The sequence below is a fragment of the Rousettus aegyptiacus genome, unplaced genomic scaffold, assembly GCF_014176215.1.
Source record: "Rousettus aegyptiacus isolate mRouAeg1 unplaced genomic scaffold, mRouAeg1.p scaffold_m13_p_10, whole genome shotgun sequence".
Classification (NCBI taxonomy): Eukaryota; Metazoa; Chordata; class Mammalia; order Chiroptera; family Pteropodidae; genus Rousettus; species Rousettus aegyptiacus.
The window spans coordinates 36,428,178-36,452,724 of NW_023416285.1; the positions used below are offsets into that span (position 1 = coordinate 36,428,178).

The 24,547-nt window shown below is 33.0% G+C and overlaps 1 protein-coding gene across 3 annotated transcripts in view; it reads right to left on the reverse strand.

Moving 5' to 3' along the window:
- The window catches only part of GRID2 (glutamate ionotropic receptor delta type subunit 2), a 1,244,053-nt gene that overhangs the window by 339,306 nt on the left and 880,200 nt on the right, over positions 1-24,547 (reverse strand). For all 3 annotated transcript variants that reach the window (XM_036227700.1, XM_036227697.1, XM_036227699.1), the window contains exon 9: positions 9,672-9,773. In XM_036227700.1, coding sequence (XP_036083593.1) covers positions 9,672-9,773 — 102 coding nt within the window. The remainder of the gene's footprint in view (positions 1-9,671; positions 9,774-24,547) is intronic.

Here is a 24,547-nt window from a genome sequence, read left to right on the forward strand (position 1 = left end):
ATACATGCTCTTTATCAAGTTTATGAAATTCCCTTCTGTTATGAGATTGTTGAGTGTTTTTTTTTTTTATCGCGAAAGAGTGTTTGATTTTATTAAATGCTTTTTCTACACCTGTTGAGATGATCATGCAGGTTTATTCCTTCATTTACTAATACATTATAATGACACTGATTTTCATAAGTTGAAACAACTTTTCATCCCTGGAATAAACTTCATTTGGTCATGGTAAATAATATTGTTTATGTGATTAATAATTTCGTTATATTCAGTTTGCTAGCATTTTGTTGAGAATGTTTGTGACCATATTCTTATTATGTCGTATTCATTGTAGTCTTTAACAATTTTGCTCCACCAATTACTGGCTGACTGCTTTATTATTCTCAACAGTGCCCTGGGTTTGCTCAGTAGTTTGTAGAAAATCAATTTTTGTAGAGGTCAGTTTTGAGGTTAGCATTTAAAATTTATTATGATTCCAGGAGGGATGTTTTTAGCTATCCCTTTCCCTGGTTTTCTCTGGTGAACTATCTGTTTTTTGATTTAGCCTGTTGCTCTTAATTAAGAGGAGCTTAGACTTGAACTTCCCCTCCTGTTTCAAATAATTGGAGAATGCTAAATGTGCTCCTTTCTTATAAACTGCCTCTCCCTTGGGCAAAATCCTCAGTATACTACTCTGGGTACTGAGTTAGGGGGTAACATTTGGTCTTCTCCACTTATGTATGTTGACTTGAAACCTCTAGCTTGGAGCAAGCTAGAGTGATGCAGTCAAGACTCCGCTCTAGTATTCTAGGCCTACCACACTTGGAATGGAGACTGCATCCCATCGGTTGGGGCTGGGGCTGGAAAAAGGGAACCTACAGATTCTTGGCCATGCTCACTAAGAATTTAGCCTCTTCAAATTGGAGTTGAAGGATGTGAGAAATGCTAGCAGCCTGCCCCTATAGGTGAGAGAAGCTTTGATTAAAAATTTAGGAGAGAGAAAGCCCTGTCTTCCTGTCTAAACCTGCTTTGAGTGGAGTTTCCACTAAGCTGAGCAGGCCTGAGGCTGAGGTGTAAGAAAAGGGACAAGATGAGGCTCAGATGCCAGAGACTCATGTTGTTCTGAATGGGTTTTAGCAAATTTTCTTAAATAAGTATTAATTCATTTTCTGTATGCCTTTAAAAACATTTCTAGAGACTTCAAAATTTTTTTGTTTTATTTAATTTTTTACTTAGCTTTTTGCAGCTTTAGTGGTTTAGCTAGAGAGTGGGTCCATGGAAGACATCACCCACCACCCCAAAAGTGAAATTTTTCCAGTAACAGTGTTAACTGCAGTGCTATATACTGTGTACTTCCAATGTAGTAATTACTACACAACATTTACCACATTTTATCGTGACTTTCGGTTTATTTTCTATAACATTCACTGGAAATTTTCTTAGCCAAAGTTGTCATTTTTGTCTGGAGTCCAAAACAAACTTGATTATTTATTAACTCTTGCAAAGGGAGTCCTCTTCAAACACTGCTGCTGGAGCTACTAGGGCTTGCCATCAGCTCCCTTCCCATCTCCTTGCTGTTCGTGCCTGCTCAGTAAAGTGTCTTTTCAAGCTTACTTTCTCAGCTGCTAAATTTGCCTCTAGGTTCAAGAGCCTAAAAGTCTGGGACCTCAGCAAAGCTTGAATTTCTGTGGGGCTTCAAAATGCTGACGATCTCCAAGGAGCAAAAACTTTGACAATGTCCTTAGCAAAACCCTTAGCACAATGACATTTCAAGACTATTACTATTAATATTTTCTTAGTTCTTAGCTATCTCTTAGTTATATATTATCATATAGAGTCTGTTTAAAAGTAGCCTAAAACCAAACCAAACACAATTTCTGTGAGACAACATAATGAACATACAGACTTTTAGAAATTTGTATTACTTATAACTTAGGCCTTTTTGAGGAGGAGAGGATACCATATATTTTTGTTCATTTTTCCTCTAGGAAGCACAAGCTTCACTAGCAGGAGAGTTGCTGTGGTTTTCATTAGAAGGTTTTCAAATTAAGGTAACAGTTACTGGGCCTAAAAGTCATGATCCTGCAGTGTATGTTTGCTAGTCTACCTTAGGGTCCTTTCAATAATTTCCCACAAATATCTAACGTTTGATGACAATGATTAATTTTGCTTTCATGATAAGTCATGCTCATTTTTCTCTTTGGTTAATTTACACATCATTTTTCTGTTGTAGAATTAATAACATATTTAGAAACACTCTGAACTTAACCAACTGCTTTCGCATTGTTTAATCTCATAATAACACTGTGTGGCTGGGTTTATTATTCCTCTTATATGGAAAGAAAAATTGAGGTTCAGAATAGTTTCTTGGCTTCCATAAGCTCAATGATCTGTTAAGTAGAAAAGCTAAAACTTAAACTGATATCTTTTGACTATAAATTCAGTACTCTTTGTAGTACTCTCTACCAAAGGATTTTTAGTATGAGTATGTTGACAAGAACAGGTGAAGAAAAGGCAATGAAATAGCACTTCCAATAAGAAAATTAATTGTATATTATTTATTCTTTTGTTAAATGGTATGTTTCTTTATCTTACATTGCCATATATAAATTACTATATCTAACTTTCATGCTTTCTTGTATTTTGTACAAATTGGGACTGTTGCCTACATGTTAGTCACAGTGTTCTTTAATATTAAAAAAATAATAATTTACTTTTCACTTGTATTTAATATAAGCAGGTTAAATTTTTAATATTAACCCAAGAGAAGAAAAAATTATTTCTTTCTATTTGGATTGATGTTCTTAGAAGATTGTGACATTCACAATCTTATTTTACTTTTTTCCCTTTATTCATTTTCCTGATTTTTGTCTAATTCTATGGATTCCGCAGATTGTGGGAACATAAATTATGAAATATCAGTCCACATGAAAATGAAAATATTGCAGAACAAAGGACAATGACTTTTTTAAGAACATAAGAATATTAAGTAATTCCGTATTATTTATAACTTTCATCAAATATGAACTTGCTATTGCACAATATGAACGATTCTTGATGTTTTGAATTAAAACTTTGTACTTCTTTGCCTTAAAAGCACGTAGTTATTTGAACACACTGCAAATGGGTTGTCATTTCTCAGTACTGACTACGTCAAAGGTTTAATAATTGGATAATCCTTTGTCATCTCTCTTGGAAATTTGGACTTAATGGAAATCAAAGAATGAAAAATCCTACTACTTATTTGGGCATAGTCTTGTATACATCCTTGTTCTTACTTTTGCTATCACAGAGTTCTTCATTTCTTTTCCTTCCCCCATTTTTCTCTTTCTTTCTCTCTGTCTCTCTGTCTCCCTGTCTCTTCTCTGTCTCTCTCTTCCCCCTCCACTTTATCATTCTGTCCCAGCCTCTCCAAAATGTATTTAATTCACAGGCTCTATTTTCAGATAGAGAAATTAATAATTTTGAATAAAATGGTTTGTGTGGAACTCCTTGAAAGTGGGGGCTATATCCTATTTATCTTTGCTTCTCTGGGATTTACATGACACTTAACTTACAACACATGCTCAATAAATAGTTACTGAGTTAAGGCTAATAGTTTAGAGGGTACTGTACAATCCTGTTTTACCTTTCTATAATATCAGGTAACGTGTAAATTTTCACAAGAAAATAAGACCCACTAAAAAAATTTCAAGAAGTGAAATTAATAATAGGGAAATATTTTAGAAAAATAAAATCACTCATAAAATGATAACTCAGGCATCTGCCTGCTATACCCTTCCTGTGGTAAGTTGTTTGGGGAAGCTTACCTTTCTCTCTATATGTAGTTTGGACTTTGCTTTATGTGGTATTGGTTTAAAATAAGCTGTCTTTGTGCATTTTCTACTTTAATCTTTCTGTGAGTCTAGTGACAGTTTCAGTTTAGATAGTAATTTTTTCATTGTTATTACTGTCCTTTTTTTCAATTGGCTTCATTTCTTACTGTCATTTCTTTTCTTTTAGAGGTATCCTTTAAAATAGTCTCTCTTTATAATGGTTTCTGGCTCAGTTTTGTTGAATTTAACTTTCCAGGAATAGCCATTAAATTAATTAATTTTGTAAAAATACCATGCATGTTACTTAACATAAAACTTTTTCGATTATAAGATGCACAATCACTTTACCTAACCACTAAAAAAAACAAAAAATGTTGCCAATTACAATTACATGGAAATAGCAATTGAAGATGTATTCTGATTTCAGAAATATCAAAATGTGGAAAATTGTATGTTGTGGAATTTATAAATATAGAAAAATTACCACCACAGGTTTACCATAAATTTATAATCATATAGTTATGCAAAGTTATTTAATTACTTTTACGGTAGTTTTAGGGAAAGGAATACTGTGCTATATATTTAAATAAGACAATGACACGGCATTTTTTCAAAAATATTCTGAAAGCTTTAAAAGATATCTTGCCAGAATGAACTCTTGAAAGTCAGTATCTTTGTCTTTTTTGTATGTGCCTTAAGCACTTAGAAGGAAGTACTCAATAAATATTTCTTAAATGAATTTATGAGGGAATTCCTGTTTCATTAGCGATGCCATGTATCTGTTTAAAGCAAAACCAAATCAAGCAAATAAGAATTATTCATCAGTGAACTCCTTCTAAATGTCAGCTTATGGTTTTTAGATATCTTATACTTCTTCTTTCAGTATAGCTTCTCAAGCCTGCCATTCTTTCCACTTTTTTCCAACTTATTTTTATAAATATTCATAATTATTATGATGACATTTAGAACTAAGTGACATTTCCAATAATAATTTGTGAATTACCATAAAAAATTAAGTGACATAACCGGATATTTGTGGCTATCCATACTTATACACTTAGAAAGTTAAAAGGAAAAAAAAAATCTTAATAACTGCCTTGTAGTATTATACTTGGTCCCTTTGGCAAGAAGTAGAAATCAGTAGGTCAAATATGAAAACGAGTTTAACAGAGGGACCAAGCATATAGAATTTGAATTTTATTCTCATACTTCCTTTCCCTCCATTTCTAAGATATTTATGTGGCTTTGGTGATGGTTGGTATAAAATTATCCTTATCCGATGCCATCTAGAAAAATTATATTGCAGTCTCGATAGTTATATAATATTAATGTAAACTTAACATAAATTCATTCTGATTCCAAAGGCAGAATATCACAGTAACTAAGGACATGACCAGTGGAACCAGGATCTCTGGGCTTGAAACTTATCTCTGGCTCTTGTTAGTTATGTGGACATGGAAATTTATTCTTTCGTGCCCTATTTTCATCCTTCTAATATAATTAATATATCTCTTGTAGAGTTTGTGTAATAATTAAATAAGTTGACACATGTAAAGTTCTTAATAAGTCCAATCAAATAATAGATGCCAGTGATGGTTTTTCTCTGTGTTCCCCTCCAGACCTACTGTGTCCTTCACTGCCGTGACCTGTGACCTGGAAGGCTGACTTTCATGGTCTTCATTACTTGGGCTCCCTTGTTTTCTGATTTATAATTGGATTTGCAACTGGAGACAATGAAACAAGATGAAAAGAGGAGGAGTGACATTGGGGTAACCTCTTCCCCATTTTGAGGTTTGAGGTTCTGGCAGTGATTCTTTATATCCTCTTCCAGTGCCAAATAGTAGCCATAGCTACTACTGAGTGGTAGTCTCTCTCTCATGACTCTAGCTATTGCCAGGTCTGTTAATAATGCTCCCTCTCATACCCCATCAGATTTTGGTGTAGTCAAGGCTTGCTGTGAATCTAAGTTCTGGCACTTCAACATCCCCTTGCCAATTTCTTTAACCTTATTTATATTCTTTGTTAATAATCCCTTTATTTAATTCTCTTCAATTAATCACTTGAGTGTACCATTAATTGCTCCTGGGATCATAAACAATATAGTGCTGATTATTTAGTTTAAGATAAATATTAGATTGTTTCCTTTAAGTCAATAAAGTATCATTAACAGTAATAAGAATGGAGATGTCAAAACTTAGCTGAGGAAAATCAATTTTATGAACCCGAGTGTCATCGACAGCATAAATTTCCTAAGAAGTAAAGGGGCCGTGTGCATGTGTGGAACTGGGACTAGGTTTCAGTTAGAATGGAGTAAAGGCTGAAAGACTGTCCCTCGGGGGTTTCACGCATGGTCCTTTCCTCTTATTTCTCCCTTCTCAAGTGGTGGAGGTAAGTGCTTGGAATACAAGGGAGTGGTGTTTGGGTGGCTAAATCAAGTCGAATGTAGATCAAATAAAACTTTCAAGGTTAAATGGGCATCCAGATTTTGGAGTCGCTGGGTGGGCTGAGGAGAGAGTGATCTTCAGTGTTGGGTGGAAGAAGCTTGCAAGACCGAAAAAGTAAGAGCGAGATCTTAAAGGTGCCTATAGGAAATAAATAAGAAGGTCGTAGTTGGTTTCCATTCAATTAGGAATTAGAGGAAGAACCACCAGGAATCCTGACAAATTATTAAGAACAATGGTTGTATATTGTGGGAGTGTGATAAGTGTAACAACTTTTACTCAACTGGCCACTGAACTGATACATGCATATAGTATTGCAAAAGACTTGGGGGAAACAGACTGTTTCCATATCTCCACTCACTAACCATATTCAGGGATTGTGCATGGCTGAGCTTGCAGGAAACAGGGACCATTATGAGTCATAAAAGTGAGACTGGGGCATGCATATATTAACACTGTGTGAAGCAGTATCATTTTATATATGAAATAGCAATCATTTTGTTCAGACTGGAAAAGAATTTAAAATAATTGGCCTTATGAAGCTTTCCCAATAAAAACCACTTTCATCTTATTCAGAGTTAAGCATTTCCAATTCTCAAGTCAAGTAAAATCTTATAAATACCTCAATTCTCACACTTATCACAGTAGGAGTAGAGAGAGTATAATATAAATGTTAAGAGGGAAGAGGTTAAGTGGTCCGAAGTCAGAGTTCTTGGATTTGAATCTCAACTCTCTCTGCTACTTACTCTCTGTGTAATCTTTTTTTCTTTTGCTTTTATTTATTTACTTTCATTTATAATTTTTAATTAAAATTGTTGGGGTGACATTGGTTCATAAAATAAGTTTCAAGTGTGTTCACTACCGAAAGTTGCATTTCCTTCCATCACCAAATATGTGACCCCCCTTTACACCCATCTAACTCTCCTATCTCTCCTTCCCCCTCTTTCCTCTGGTAACAACTAATCCACTGTGCATGTCCATGATTCTCTATTTGTCATGTTTGTTTGTTGTTTTCAGTTTTATATCCCACATATGAGTGAAATCATATGGGTCCCAGCTTTTTCTGTCTGACTTTTATTTTCTGTTAACCGATTACTCTCTATGTAATCTTGCACAGTTTTTTCAATCTTTGGATGTCTCATTTTCCTCCACCACATTCTTAGGATCAGAATACCATCTATTTATCGAAAATAGTGTGAGGACTAAATAAAATTATATATGCAAACAAATTAGTAGAGTTTTTGGCACACAGCAAATTTAATACACCTTAGCTGTTTTGTTATATGTGCCTCCCCCCAACAAGATTCTGTGCATACTTTGAAGTATGAATATTCCTATAAGATCACTAATACATATAAATATGTGTTTAGTCATATCAATTACCAACTCTATCACATGGTAATAACTAAATGTTTGCTTATTACTAAATAAGGTTAACTTGACTTAAAATTTGAATCTCAAAAAAGATGAAAGCAAAGCATATATGTCATCTTTTATTGCAGATGTCCCCTGAGTTTTCATGTTAATCATTACAGAAAAGACTATTAATAGTTTGCTGCACTTTCAATATCTTTTTAAAAGTATTAGCACATCAATGGAAATGCACTGGATACCTACAGGAGCACCTTCACATTTAAGTTGTGATTTCTTCAAAATATGATTATTTGCCAAAAAGTAAAAATCATATTAAAACAATAACTAGGAGTAAGTTATAGGCATTAAAAGGGTGGTAGTGGTGGTGGTAAATTACTCATTTGACTTTTCTTTTATAGCTAATATCACAGGTTTTTTTTAATTCCATAAAATTATGTTGAGTCAACTTAATTTGCATTAAACAAAGTACAAAGTGCAGTGGTTGCTGTTATATAAACTTTGCTAAACATCCAATTAGTATCAATATATAAACAAAAGAGTGCTTTTCCTGTTTACTAATTTTGTGATTTTTTTAGCCAGTAAGAAAGACTTTTTCAAATTTAAAAACAAGGAAGCTCTCCTGAAGGAAAATAAAGTTAAGAATTATGGACTATTGGTTTTGAAATGTAAATTAGCACAAAGCCAAGCACATTGTAACAGCCAAGGAGAGTGTATATCTTCATGCTAAACAGTACCCATTTGATTATTTTACTATTTAAGAATATCTCTGTTAATATTTTATATGTTTGTTGTGAGAGAATAATATATGTTATTAATAACATTTATTGATTTCCAAACAGGTAAATGGATTTATAATAAACATTTTACAATATAACCCATTTAAAATTCACAAATCACTAGATGATAAGTGCTATAGGGATAGAATTGTTAGGCAGATAAGTAGACGTGAACGAAGAGGGAATGAAGGCCCAACCCAGAGACCTCCTTTAGGCCTCCATGAAATGCCTGTTTTATGATTAAAGATTACCATTACATCCTGGAATACAGGAAGTAAAAACCACAAAATTAATGGCTGGATTAGTCTGGGCACAAGCACCCAAGCAGCTAGTACATATGCTGATCTTCCTTAACCTTAGCCTAATTATACCATCATTATAATGTCATACATATGTCTGGAAGTTATGAATCTAATTATAGCAGACTGAATTCTGAGTAACCACATACACAATAGACAAAGGGTTACATAACAGCCAAATATCAATCAAATGGCCTCACATGCCAATCATCTAACACCATCCCTGTAACCATGCATCAAGGGCTTGATATAAGGTTTACTTCTTGAATTCTGCAGGACTGTGGCCATCTCAAGTACACTATTTCTCTCTTGAAACATACTTCAGTACTTTACTTTTCCTAAATTTTGCTGATCTGTAAATCTTTACTGCATCAGCAGAAAGAACAGAGGCCCCCTCAGCACTACCAGAGCAACGATGGATTTGGATCACCCCTAATAGTAACAGAATCATATTTGTTTTATTCATCAATGTCCCCACTAATCAGCACTGAGCTTGAATATGGCTTATATTCAGTAAATATTTATTAAACAAAAATTGGATGGTCTTTCCTTTGAAGTGGGTCCTTACCAGAAAAGTTTGGCTTAGTTGGCTAGTGTTTTAATATTACTGAATGTACAGTTTTAATCAAATCTACATTTGTTTGGCACAGGCATCTACATTTCTGCATATTCTAGGTTTCAATGAGAGAATGCCCGAGGGATACCTTCACTTTATCATGTGTAGATAATTGTAGAAGGGAAATTGTGCCTAAAATGTCTAAGAATGTTACTGACAAAAAGACTAATTAAAAGAAAAGCCTGCAAAAATATGATTCTGATTCACATTAACTGAAGGCGTGAACAATATAACTAATAAAAATATCTTAGAAAGAGCAGAGTCAGGATTTTTTAAAGCTCTTTTAAGACTATGGCATCAGTTAATAAGACATAAAGAAATGAAGAAAAACGTGACCTCTAGAAGCTAAACCATAAGGTTCAGGTCAGACTTACCAGAACAGTCACCACACGAAGAACCACACCACGCATGTTATTCTCCAGTTTCTTGTCAGTCAGTGACCCATTCAGCCCTGTGACAGGATTCCAGCATCCAAGCTGAAAGATAAAATAGCTTGGTCACTTTTCTGTCTAAAGAACAGTCCAGTCATCTACATATAGACCTTTCAGAGAATTGTGTGATAAATCTTGGAATAACTGATATAGGAAGGATCGTGTGCAGGTTTTCCTTTTTAATAGCAAATGAAAACATCAAAAATGCCATTTCCTGCTTTTAAATACCATCATATGACAATACCCGACGTGGTTTAGGAAACTCGCTGAGGACATTTGACTTAATGAGGAGTTATAAATACACCCATAGCTCAGTCCCAGTAATGCTCTAATTGGGAAAATAATAGCACATATAATTCTAACATAAAGTCTGTTCTAATACATCAATTACCGCACCAGTTAGAATTTCTTACAATTTCAATGGTTTTAATTAGATCTTACACTGCTTTTATTGGAAAGAAAAAAAAAAAAACTACAAGATTTTTAATGTGGTTAGAAGGATTACGGCTTTTTATTTGAGAAAAAAAATCATGTATATGGCTTTGTTTTTAAGTATTCACAGTACATAAAACAATATAATTTGCCTTTTTTGTCAGTGCTATCAATATGCTTGGAAAATTTTGGCAGCAGTCTTTCCCTTAAAGTCTTGCCATGATTCACTGCTCTTTACTCTCCAAAATACTGGTTTAATTTTACATCCTTATGTAGTTCTTATCTCTTGTAATATCCAAATATGAGGGCTACTAGCTTTGAAATTACTGCCTATAAATCACATCAGGATAAAAATGGATGGCTCTCAATTCAGAAATAAGGAGAAAAAAAGAAATGCTTTGAATTGAATTAGCAGATACTGCTTAAGAAGCAAAGCTGCACAGAGAAAGTTGTAATGCATATCTTGGGAAGTAATGTCATACTATTAATTCTGATACCAGATCCATGAGCCTTCACATTCGGGAACCAATTCCACATTTGCATGTGTTAAAAACATGACAAACCTTTACACATATCCAGAGCCTATTTTGATTAACTGAATGTTTATAGGGGCACATTCTTATTTGTTCTGCTTCCTCCTGAACACTGTGATTTATTTCCTGATATTGCATTTTGTTTGTGGTTTCCAAAGTCATTAACATACTGGGAAATCTCTGTACTAATGATTTAGGTGATTTTTATTAAAACTCAGGTTTCAATCTGAGCTCTCCAAAAGGTGTTTAATTAAGAAAACTAAAATGTACATAATATATTTTCAAAGAAGGAGATGTCACAGTATAAACAAAAAGCAAGCTTTTTCCTTATTAAAATAATTTGGAAAAGGCTGCTAATTATTGGTTTCAACTGTAAAGGCACATTAAATTCATACAATGTTATGTCATTCTTAGTTACACAAAAAGTCTAATTAGAACTTAAATCCAATTAGCAAATCCAATGTGTTGAAAGTCTAATTATCAGAGATACTGTAGTCCTCTTGCCAAAGTTAAAACCTTATAAAATTTCTTTTGAGCTTTTGTTGTCTTCTGAGGTCAACCAAAGTCTATTCTCATCATATTCCTTGATGTGCACTTTTTCTTAATTAGTTCTTTAAGATTTTATTTTCCTAGACCAAACAGTATTGGTGGAAAAAAGTGTTCTACAATATCAAGTGAAGAGCTAAATTTCCAAAGCGCTATTCATATTTTACAATTATATTACTTAAATCTAAGTGGAATAAACAACTTTTATATATCATCTTGTTCAAGATGAATATGTCTAAGCTAACAAAGTAAGCACAGAAGCACAGACATTTATTTTTTTCTCTCTTCGAAGTTTTATTTTTTTTTCAAGTTTGGTGAACTTACTGTCAATTTGCCTAAATAAATGACATCTATTTGTGCCAACTCGACCTCAGTATTTTGGTACATTGACTATTCAAAAACACTTATTACCAGAATAAATAAAACTGCTGAGTAGTTTGTTTCAATAATGCTCTGGACAAACATTTTAAAATATGTAATTTCTAGTTTCTTCATAATTCAGTCCTCCTTTAAATATAACTGAATACAGTAAATGGTTTAACAATTCTAAAGCCCTCTAGTATTCTGGGGTTTGAAATAACAATAATGAAAAAGCATTTGGAGTAGTTAGGTAGATATAGCTTATCTTCAGACCTAGGCAGTAACTTAAACTATATTTGTACCATAAAGGATGTTTCTTTTCTCTTTTTTTTTTTTCTTCTTATTCACACTGATTCTTTCAGTGGCCATGTCTTTACGAACTCTATCTTTCCCTTTGTCCCTTTGGAGAATTGCTTTCTTTTTTCATGTCTAAACAAATGTTCCAAGTGATCCAATTTTTTCATGACTCTGACTTCCTGGTTTAGCAATTTTAATGGTTGGTCAAGTGACCTGAGCTAATCGAAATCCTTTCTTGTGGTTTTATTTTTAATATCATGTGTGCGCATGGTGGGTAGGTCAATAAGTCAATATGAAGTAGTCATTTTTTTTTTTAAATGTTTGGCCAGATTCTCTCATATACATTACAAGACATAATTTTCTCCTTTGCTTGATGAAAGTTTTTCATCTTTCTATTCCTTTCCTTATTTCCTCCCTTCTTTCTTTTCTTCCCTCCCTCCCCTAATTCCTCCCTTTCTTCTTTTCTTTCTTTCTCTTTTTCTATCAGACTCATGTGTCTTTTGATCAGAGCACTTGTAAAGTTGTTCCTGTTGTTAATAACAGCAGTTTGGATTTGGGGATTGGTAACTTCCTTTCACTTAATAACTCCTTTTACTTGAGTTCTTCCTTCATATGCACACACTCCGATACTTAATGTTACCTGTGGACACCAATAACTAGGATGTTCAGAACTGAGTTTTGAGGTGGAGAAAGTTTAAGATTCATTCTATGGAAAACTAGAAATAAAATATATCTACTCATCACGTATAAGCATAACAAAAAAGTTATTAAGAAAAGTAATACTTATTTCCTACATTGAATAGAACTGTTTCTTTCATATATATATTTTTGGAATACTTTCTGTGTGTCAGCCATGTACTGAGCTTTTCATACACGATCTCACTGAAGACTCAAAATAACTTTATCAGGAGGTACTGTTATTGTTATTATTTTGTAAGTATAGAAAGGACTCAGCTAAGGTCACATATCTACTAAGAGAGGAAACAAGGATTTAAACTAGTGCTTTTAAAGGTCAGACACAGTGTTTTTAGTTGCAGCGCTGTTTTATAGGTTACAAATTCTTTTCATCGACATGATCTATTTAAGGGAGCTATAGAAGATATTATTCTTATTTTATAGTCAAGAAAGCTGAGACTCAGAACTGTTAAATGGTTGGCTCAATTTAACAGCTAATGCTTTTACATTTTGGCAATACAAGTTAAAAGGCAAAATCATCATAATCATCATTTTTACAATATACAGTGTACATAATATGTGCTAATCATCTGAGAGCTTTACTTATATTAATTAATTTACTTCTCAAAACCACCTTATGAGAAAGATATCAATATTATCCGAATTCTACAGAAGAGAAAACTGAGTATAAAAAGATTTTGCTCCTTCCATTCTGTTATCTTTTATCCACTTAAACAGTCAAGAAGCATTAAGTAAAATAAGAAAGTGGCAGAAAAATTAAGTGACTAAGAGGTTCTCAAAAATATTTATGAAAAAATCTACTTTGTGTGACTAACTTACTAAAGATAAGTGTGGCACACATTTCATTTTCCCTAAGGCCTGATGATGTTTCTCAAAATACATACCAAAGATGAAAGCAAACGTAAAAAACAGCAACGCACAAAGGAAATGTTGATTACTGATTTTTTTGAAATTTCTCAAGTTTTAAGATCCTTTAATTTCTGTTCATATCCATTCATCTCCCTGAGTTTTACTTCAAGCTATTTTGTTTTACTGTAATAACTCTTTCAATAATAAGCAATAAAAATGAGTTAGGTTCACATAGATCTAAATTGAATTTGTATCTACAATGGGTCATATGTCTTGCAGCATAGCAAGATTGACAGGCATAGTGTTTGATAAACACTAGAAGAATTTAATTTAGGCTCAAGTGTGAGAATTATCTAACAACTTTTCTGGTTTCATTGTTTGAAATATCACTAACTTGATTTCTCTGGCTATGTGGGGAGGTTGTTTTTGTCTGGTTGTATTTTTGTTTTGTTTCTGTCTCATTGTTTTTTTTTTTTTCTTTTAAACAATGAGGTCAGAGACTAATAAAGATAATGCACACAGAATCTCCCAATACTATCTATTCAGTTGAGCACTTTCTAAGTAAAAAACAATAAACGTGGCCCCTGAAGCACATAAGATTTACAGAAAGTCATACTGCTGATGGCAAAACAAGATTCATTATCTTCCATAGTCTGGCAGTCTAGAGAAAATTTAGAAGGGATAAAAAAATAAAAAGCAATTCAATTTCCTTTCAATTACAGTATATTGATTTCTATAGTATTTTCTGGTTATTGCCTAAAGTCACCGTGAAAGGTTAAAAATGCTTAATGCTTTAATTATTTCCTTCATTGGAGCTTTAGAAATAATAATCTTGTAAGCTTTCTATTAAAATCAATGTAATAACTAGTGTTCAACAAACTGGTTGATGTATTTGCACGAGAATAGTAGTATGCTCCTAACATTACGTGTTATGTCATTAATAAATGACCAAGTTTTAGATATTGACTCTTTCCCTTGATATTTTCACTTCTCATTTGTTGGGTTTTAAAAGATGACGTGTCACTTACATCACTATTTTTCAGGCAGTGTTACAATGTCAAAAAGAGCTAAACTGTTCAACTTTAATTTTACGCTCAATAGCTTGTTGGCTTTAATAACAGGAGTCAAGAGAGCTCTTAATTGGATACCAAATGGAATTGCCTACATTTATTAGCTTGTATTCATATGGAACAAATGAAGCCTGCCTATAGGACCAAATCTCTAGCTGCAGGACACAAAATATCCACTATGTTGAAGGCTGTGTCTTCCCAGCCACTACATTTTCCTTATTTGCTTTCTCAGACTTTAAAGGAAAAGGTGGAACAACAAAAGTATTGGCAAAGTAGCTGAAAGCCAACCATTTAGAAATGCACAGAATTTATTTGGTAGCTACTGCTTCTGTAATGAATTAAAAGGATAAAAAAATACATATGGTTGATTGACTCTGAAACATGTTTTATAGAGTTAAATTGGAATGTTTTTCTCTTTGACATATATAGGAATGCAGTATGCCAGTAATCCCTCCAATAACAATTTTCTTTATGGAATTTTCACCTGTAAAATAGGTTCAATTTGTAAAACTTCCTCCCTATGGGATGATTATTTCCTCTTAAGTTTCTATTCCCACAGTTTGGTCATTACCATGAAGTAGCGGTCATTCTTTAGATTATGTGGAATAGCTTTAGTACTTTAGTTTCCTTCAGGATAAAATGTCTTTGAAAGTCAGGGAAAAAAATCACCTTCTTCAACCACTTATATCTCCCTGTGTAGCTGCTGTGCTATGTAAAAAGGTACATGTGCAACAAGATGAATTTCAGTGAGTTCCACAAATGAAGAATATAGACATTATAGAAATATGTACATGAAATATTTGTATATATTAAAATAGCTCAAAGGTATTCTGTGTACCCATAGTAGCCACTCTGTTATCAACTGGTATTTAACTAATTTAATGATATTCTGCCATTATTATTACAAGTTTTCCCTTCTTTTATAATTGGTCTTAGTGTAATATTACTATTTCTCTATATTTAGAGGCAATATATCTAGTGGTTAAGATCAGAAGCTCTAGAACCAGACTGCTTAGGTTCAAGCACCTACTCTGATACTGCTGAGTATGTGGCATTGGGCCTCAGTTTTCTTAACTCTCAAATTGGGGATACTAAAAGAGACTTCTTCACAGGGCTGGTGAGAGTGTTAACTAACTTAATACAAGTCAAGTGTTTAGACCTGTTCTTGGTATATAAATACTAAAGAGGTGTTCATTATTGTTATTCCTACGTAATCAGTATGCTTTTGTTCCTTGCTCATCTTCTGGAGTCACTTTCTAGTTTCGGTAATGGAGCGTGCCTCCAAAGCTATGGTTCTCAGTTCTGGCTGCATATTGGAATCATCTGAGAGTTTAAAAAATTCCGATGCCTCAGCCCAATCTCAGAAAAGTTAAATCAGAATCTTCAGGGGTAGGATTCAGGCATCAGTATTTTTTGCCTTCCAGGTGATTTCGATCTGCAGCCAAGATTGAGTAAAACTGCTCTCAAACTTTCCCTAACACTCAGGGAATGCAATGTCATAGAATGACTACTGAACCTTATCAACTAAAGGCACCAATTTTAAAGACTTCCTTTGCAAAATATAATTAGGGACATTTTCTCAAATAAATACTTTATTTTTCTTATTTTAAATATGATAGGAGGCTATGAACTCGGTGAAACCATAATGATGCTTACCTAGTCTACTGTCGTACCCCTAGCTCTTATCATAGTATCGATGTATCAGTATATAGTAGGTCCTGATAGATATCTAATAAATGAATGAGTGAATTAAAACTCCTGCTATCCTCTTTATACTACTATTATCCTGGTTTTTGGTCCTCTAGTTGTAGCCGAATGAAAAACAAAATACACCCCACTATCATATTGTATCCTTGACAATTTTCGTGATTCTTTAAGGTGATTGCACAGACTAAAATTGTACTAGCTTTTGTTTTCTTTTAATCAAAATATTATTTTTTTGTAATAATATATTAGCATTTAATGATTACAACCTGATAAAAGTTGTTGGATTTTTTACTCTTTTATTCTGTTCTTCCTTGAGATGATCTAAAGGGGATATTCATTTTAAAATCACATTAGAATTTTTCATCTTTCCTAACTTGTCCATTAAATAATTAACCACTTAAGGTCAAGGGCGCCATCTTAATCATTTTGGTATGCCCAGTGCCTATCACAGTGTTTTGTACAAGTAAAATAATTATTTTTTATGAAACTTACAAGGTTAATGTAAACTTACAATGTTTAATATAAAGCATCTCTATTGCACTTTATATCTTTGTTCCCAATATAAAATCTTAAGCCCAGTCATCTGCTTATATTCTACTATCTCTTCAATATCTCTACTTAGATATCTCAAAGTCATCTCAAGATTAAGTTCATAATCTACCCCTATCATCCATCCAGTTCCACTAGCCAGAAACCAAGAAGTCGGTCTTACCACTTCTCATTCTAATTCACTGCCAGTATGACGATTTCACGTCCTTAACATAAATTCTTGAATACATTTAAATCCATCCCCTTGCTACCATCCTAGCCCATAGCTTCTCTTCTGTAATATTAATACTATACTGCAAACATAAACATAAATTTAGATATAATATCCTCTGCTTAAAATCTTGCCATAGCTTTTTGTTGTTCTAAAGGTCTCCAACCAAGACCTGTCTGATATGTCACATTTTCCATTCACAGTCTTATGACATACCACATTCCCTCTCATTCTTTGAACTCCAACCATGCTAGTTGTCCTTCAGTTTCTTGAATAAAACATAATCCTTCTTAAGGATTTAAACATTGTTTCTCAAGCACTGAAGTATATCAGAATGACTTGGGGAGTTAGAAAGCAAATCTCAATGCCAAAGTTGTACTCCGTACCAATTAAATCGGAATTTCTGGGCATGAGATTCAGTCATCAATATTTTTTAAAGTTTCCAAGATGATTACAAAGTATAGCCAAATTTGAGAACCAATGTTTTTAAATAAAGTTTTCCTTGGTCGGGAGAATATTAAGACACCTGCCATTATTCAATGAATTACTGAATTCACTTTTACTCATCCTTTAGCTCTCACTTGTCTACACCCCTAGGTTAGTTTATGTCACTCCAATACAACATCATGTTCCTCTCTTTTATAATAATATCACCATTAAATCTTTTAATCTATATTTTATATGATTAATATTTGTACCAATTACCTATGTTTCCAAGGGGATCACAAAAAATGTTATTTTTATCCTCTTTTATTAAAATACATAATTCTCGGCACAAAGTGGGGCTTCAATTTTTATTGAATACTAAACAAATTTAAGTGACTTTTTAAACAAGAAACTTAATACATTTTATGGTTACTGTCTGTTTTTTAAATAATGTCTTAAATGAAGTTCGCAATATATATAGCCAAGACACTGTGGTGCCAGCTAATAGCTGAGCTTTCTTTCTTAATATGGAATGTGGATTAGCAGCAACTCTCATCTTCCTAGGTGCAGAAGGAGTGAGCTCTGCATAATAAAGATCAAGAAATACTTTTTAAAAAGTCTTCGATATAAGGAATAATGATATTACCTAATTCTGTAGAGAATAAAATAAATTGTCATGTTAAAGCTCTAACTTGAACATTTATATGACAACAACAATAGCTATACAAAAAATAAGAGTAGTATGTAACCTATGATAGCTGCCTTTTATATTCCAGGTCTAGACTCTCTCAGTAGAAAGAGAACCACAAAATGCCCATAAAATAAAACTTTTGGGGATGAAACATTACTCATCTAGGAGAAAGTACTCTCAAGAAAACAGAATCCTCTTTGAGGAGTCCAGCTCCTGGCCTAAAAACAACAAATGCTTTTTTTTAAGCCTGATATGGCAATTACACAGGGTTTACCTGAAGTCTGTGGAAAGAAGTTGCAGTCAAGAACTCAGGCCCCTTTGGCTGGCCATGCTTTTATGAAATATCTCTGTATGATAAGCCCAGGAGCCTCCGTTCAGAGGCCTCTCTATTGAGGCCCTGGGCTGAGGCCTCTCCCAAAAGTTTGGGAGAAGGGGTAACCTTGAGAACACTCTCCTCTATTCTGTTTTAATACTCAGTACTTTTCCATTCTTATCCCTTTCCTTCTTCCTCCCCACCCAGGTCCCACGTCCATAAAACTAAAGGATGCTTTTGATTAGGATTCTCTCCAGCAGTGAGACAATTCCCCACATCTGTGAGGATACAATGAACCTTTCCCTGGTGCCATTCTGTGGAAGAGCCAAGACCTTCTTTCCAGGCTTGCTTTTCCTATAGCAGTAAGTGAATAAAGGCTTGTTATTTTCATTTTGACTTGTCAATCTACTACTTCCATACAAGGCAACTCAGTTCTCCCTAGCTCAGCTCTTGACATCTCTCATTTTATTATGTTGGTTCACATTTACTGAAAACTTCCTATGAAGCAGGCATCATGTCAATACCTGGCTATCATTTAACTTACTTTTTTGCTATAATCCTATCAGGTAGGCACTATAGTTATCTTAATTTTAACAGATGAGGAAATTGAGGATTAGAGAATTTAATTCACCTGTTCTAGGTCACTCAACGGCAAACCGAAATAGCCAGAATTCCAAACCAGGAAGTTTAGCCCCAGAACCCACTAAGTTGTTTTGACCTTAATCAATAACATACTAAAACGGAGACAATTTCAATGGGCTTTGAGTTCTCATTTCCCTAGTTTAGCTCTATTTGTGTTCTGGGTTCCTTGAGAAGTTAAAATTTCCTTACATACATTAAAAAAAAAAGAAAAACTATCTTTTTTTTTTTTTTTTGGCCCAGCTATTCAAATTGAGTTTCTATCATATGGAACCAAAAGATTTGTAGCTAATATACAGAGGGATTGCTAGATCTTGTGAATACTTTCTATAACTAAGTCATTATAGAGAAAGAAAAATTTTTCTGAGTGAGCAAACCATTAAAGAACACTAGACTGGATGGTTGAAGGCCTAGGTTGTATTTCAAGTAAGAATCAATCTTTTTGGATCTTAGTATCTTCATCTAAGAATGAAATGGTTTGTTAACATTAATGAATTCTAAATTCTCTTCTCAATTCACAGCTTATTGGTGATTGGGTCTATTTTGCGGATAGTTTCTTATAAAACAAGCAAATCAATTTAAAAAGTATATAGACAATACATATTATTGATAGTGATAAAGGGGAAACTAAATGGAATCACTTATATTCCCCTATTAAACTGTAGGTTCCACAAAGGCAAAGATCTTTATCTGTTTTATTTACTGATGCATACTAAGCACCTATACAGTTCACATATAATAAATATTTGTTGAATGAGTGAATGGGTCTATTTTTCCTAAAGAATACATTAACTCTCAGTGCCTAGAGGATTTTGTGGCATGTAGGTTTTATTTCAAGGTGAGTGAATCAGTCAGCTAATCTCATAAAATCTCATCTAGTTTGTGATTCTACAATTGTTTGATACGACTGGATATACACCAAGATTCATTCTTATGATGGACAAAAGAGAATTTCTCATTCAAATTTGCTAAATGATTCTTACTATAAAAAGTACAATCAGTCATTGCAATCACTTTGTCTGATGCTCATGCTGACATGACACTTTTGTTTAGGTCACTGTGTAATTTTTTTCCTTTCTGGCTCCCTCTTTATCAGTTGCCTGTGCTTATGCTCAAAATGTGAATGGAGTGCTTGGGTTTCATGAGTAGTCACCAAATAACTGACTATATCTCTGAGTATTCTTACTAGCTTTGAAGAACATTTTTATTTCTTTGCAGAATACTATAAACATCTAAACAATTGAGACTTCCATACATCAGACATGTTTAAAAATGCTTGCATATTTCAAAAAAAGAGTTGTTATTTCTTTGTGGATTGATGTGATTTTCTAATTACTTTTAAAAATGAATGATTCTAAATGTTTCCCCATATATACTTCCATTGTAGCTATAATCATACACACATAATAATTAAGCACGAGAAAAGTCAGAGGTGTTTAGAAGAGGACAGGATTAAATAATCACAATAATCTGCAAGAGATTTAGCAATAAATAATCTAGTGGACACTAATACAACACTATGCATAGTGTAAATACATTATTCTTCCATCATTCAACATTTATAATCAAGAAGATAGTTATTTTTCAAATACCTGCTGTCTTGTGTTATGGAGTACAAGGAAACACAGAATGTCATCTTTCCCCTCCAAGAGTTAGTGATCTTTTTGAAATGACAACGCAGGAAATTTTTTTTTAAAGAAAAAGTGATAACAAATTCCTTTAGGAATATAATACTAATTTCCAAAAAACTTATATAAATAAGTATTCTGTATTTAAAGAAGGTAGATATCTGTGACAAAGAATCGAACTTCATTAAAGAAAATGATTAGAAAAAGTAGAGCATTGTATAGTAGTCTGTCTGCAAGATGGTCACAGATAATTCCTCTTATGCCTGTGCATGCATACCAATCTTTCATCAAGATGTAGAGTCCATTCTCCTTCTTGAATCTGGGTTAACTCTGTGACTTACTTTCATGAGTTTAATGTGGCAAAAAGGGTAATATGTGATATATCTGGGCCCGGGAATTTAGAGATCTTATAGCTTTTCTTATTTTTAGAAACCAACAATCAAGTAAGAAAGAGGCTAGGTAGAATACTGAATAATGAGAGGCTATGTGGTAAAACAAAGGAGTCATAAGGAAGAGAAATAAGGCACTCCAAGCAACAGACAACAATAAGGCCCCAATAGGTGAGTGATGCCAACTGAGTTATCCCACTTAACATCAGGTTGAGCAGAAGTTATCCATCCCCATTGAGCTCTACCTGACTACCAGACACATAGAATCCTTGGAAGTAAAACAGGTTTTGTTTTAAGCCAATTTAAGTTGTGGGGTGTTTAGTTATATAGCAACAAATAATTGAAACAAATGGTTTATGGACAATTGATGGTCATCTTTCCCTCTGAAACTGACTGGACACTCAATTCTTCTATAAGGCAGTGAGAAGTTGTATGTATATGTATATATATGAGGGATATACTTTCAGTTTCCAAACACTTTCCTTTATATCCTAAAGCTTTTGGAAAAAAAAAAAAGTTTCCCACCTACAATTCAGGTAGGTAGACATTTGTTATATGCACTTTTATCTTTGTGGTATCTGATGGAAATACTTTAGAAATTGTGTATGGTTTAGAAAATAGAGCAAATCAGATCATGATTTGTTTCCTATATCTGCCATAACAAATTACTACACACTTGGTAGTTTAAAACAATAAAAATTTGTTCTGTCACAGTTCCAAAGGACAGATCTGAAATCAAGGTATTGGCAGGGCCACGTTCTCTCCAAAGGCTCTAGGATAGAATCTTTCCTTGACTCAGTTTCTGTTGGCTCCAGGCATTCCCTAGATTATGGTTGTATAAGTTCTATCTCTGTCTCTACCCTCACATGTTGATTGCCACTTCTTTCTGTCTCAAATCTCTCTCTGCCTTTCCCCTGTAAGGATACTTGTCATTGGATTTATGGCCCCCCTGAATAATCCGTGATGTCCTCATCTTGAAATTCTTACCTTAATTATATCTACAATGACCTTTTTTCCAAATAAGGTCACATTCACAAGGTCCGAGGGGTAGTTCACGGACACCTTTTTTCAGGTGTGTGTGTGGAGAATTCAACTTACTATAGATCACAGTTCTAAATTTTTATTTTAGTATCAAGCTTTTTATTAGGCCTATTTAATTAAAACACAGTCTTTTTTTTTAAAGATGTTATTTTATGATATGCATATCCATTGGGGGTAATTGATTTTCTGTATATATTGATTAATTTAAATTTCCTCAAATTGGAATTGAAAAAGCAATTGCCAAATAGTGATGAGTTTGCTCTTACAGTGCCTCTCAAGTAAGTCTCCTTTGGCACTTATTATCTGGGGCAATATCCTAGAATTTAGTCATTTACTTATTTCCCTGGTAGAAATTTTAGCTCTTTGATGGCTAGAGTAATCTTTTTTATTATAATACTTTCAGTTTTTGTATCATTAACATACAGTAGACAATCAACAAATGGTTTATTCAAAATATTTGTTTCTTTATTCTCAATATATTGTACTTGATTTAATAGATGTATGAGTAGGTTTATTATCTCTTAGCCATACACATATGCATTTTGAATATATCTTTTTATCTGCTATGAAGAAAAACAGTAAAGAGATATAGCAAAATAGAGATCTCTTACTTATTTACTTCAATCTATATTTAGCTTTCTAAAGCCACTGTAGAAAATGAAAGGAACAGAATAAACTATTTGTGATTATCTACAATCAGACATAGACCCTAAAATCAGAGTGAGTAAAAGTGCACTAAATTCAAATAATTTTAAATAACTTTTACAATGTTTTTTTAATCAATATATTAATTCAGTCAATATTTTGCTTGATCTTTAATTCAATTATTACATATTTAAATACGTAATTTATCTTAATTATAACAGCAAGTAAAAAGACAGGATAAACTTTTAATAAAAGTTCATTGTTTATGTTAAATATAATAAAACCTTACTAATTTCTTCCATATGCTTGCCTATCATATACTCTGTGTAAAGCATACACATTTCTTAAGACATCTCTCCTTAATGTAGAGAATCAATAACCAGGTGTAATTCTTGTCTTGCCAATAATAATTGAGATCACAGGTAACTGAGGATGAAATCATTATCAATCTTGGCCTTCTATACATTGTAGGAATTATTCAGGAGATAACAGGAAGTATCACAAGGGATAGTCTTTCTGACCGAGAAATGACTTTCAGCTGGAAGCTTAGTCAAGATGTTATCCTCCCAGAAAACAAACTAAACTTCCTACTAAGTCATAGAAGAATAGAGCACCAAATGCACAAAAGCTTCAAGTCAAAGAAAAAAGACACAGATTCAGAAAAGATACTTGGGCAATATTAGAAAATTTGGGATGAAAGTTTAGAATACAGACAGACTGAAACCGAGACCATTTCTTAGACATACCTTTTGAGCAGTATCTCTAATTCCTTAATAAAAATCCATTTTAAAATCAATATTAGAATTCCATCACATGTATTTATAAATTTTGTGAACCATAGAATAAAATGTATGACTTAATTTATCAATGATTTCCTTCACTAAATTAATAAGATCCAAAGTAAATGAGCCTGGGAGAAGCTGATTAACTTGTAATAACAATTATGGACATCTTAGTAGGAAAATAAATAAGAATTTTCCCTTATGTAATGCAGCTTTAACAAGTTTTGTTTCTCAGGGATATTGACTCAATCATTATATTGGACCTTTCTGTATAATCCTCTTGGAGAGATCAATTGCTTTTCTTTATGTGGAAACCATTTTGGATATTTATTAAAATCTAAATTCAATTTCAAGAAATATTAATTTGGTTCAAATAAGAAATATTCTCTGGATTTAAACATATTAAATTATTTTCAAAAGACGGATATACAGAAAACAGACAGGCTTAAAATTCCATCCAAGATAGAAAATTTTGAGAATTGTATCTATCCTTTATGGAGGGCTTACTATGCACCTGAAACTGTGGTGAATACTTACTTCACTACTTCATTTAATCTTAATCACAACCTATTTAGTCTTAAACTATTAAGTTAAACCTTATAAAATTAATGAAATTTCATTTTTTATTTTAAAATTGAAATTACATAGGCGGTAATCAAAATACAGATGCAGAACAAATTTGACTTATATTCTGTTCTTGTTAATTTAATACACAAGAAATAGAAGATTATCCTTTTTACCAAAATGATTTTTAAAATGCAAGGTTATTGATGAAAGTAAAATAGAAGCTGTGAATTTTTAAATTCATTTTGGTTCTGACAAAGCTGTTTTCTAATCCAGAGGGAAAAGACTCTTGAAGTACTTTGAATGTCATCTGAATCTAAGAAAGTATTATTCCAATAGATTATAAAGTCAAACTAACAGCTGGATTAAACATACTTTAAAATATATTTTGGACCAAAGGGCATAAAATGACAAGCATATTGTGTGAAGCCTAAACTTATTGAACCAAACT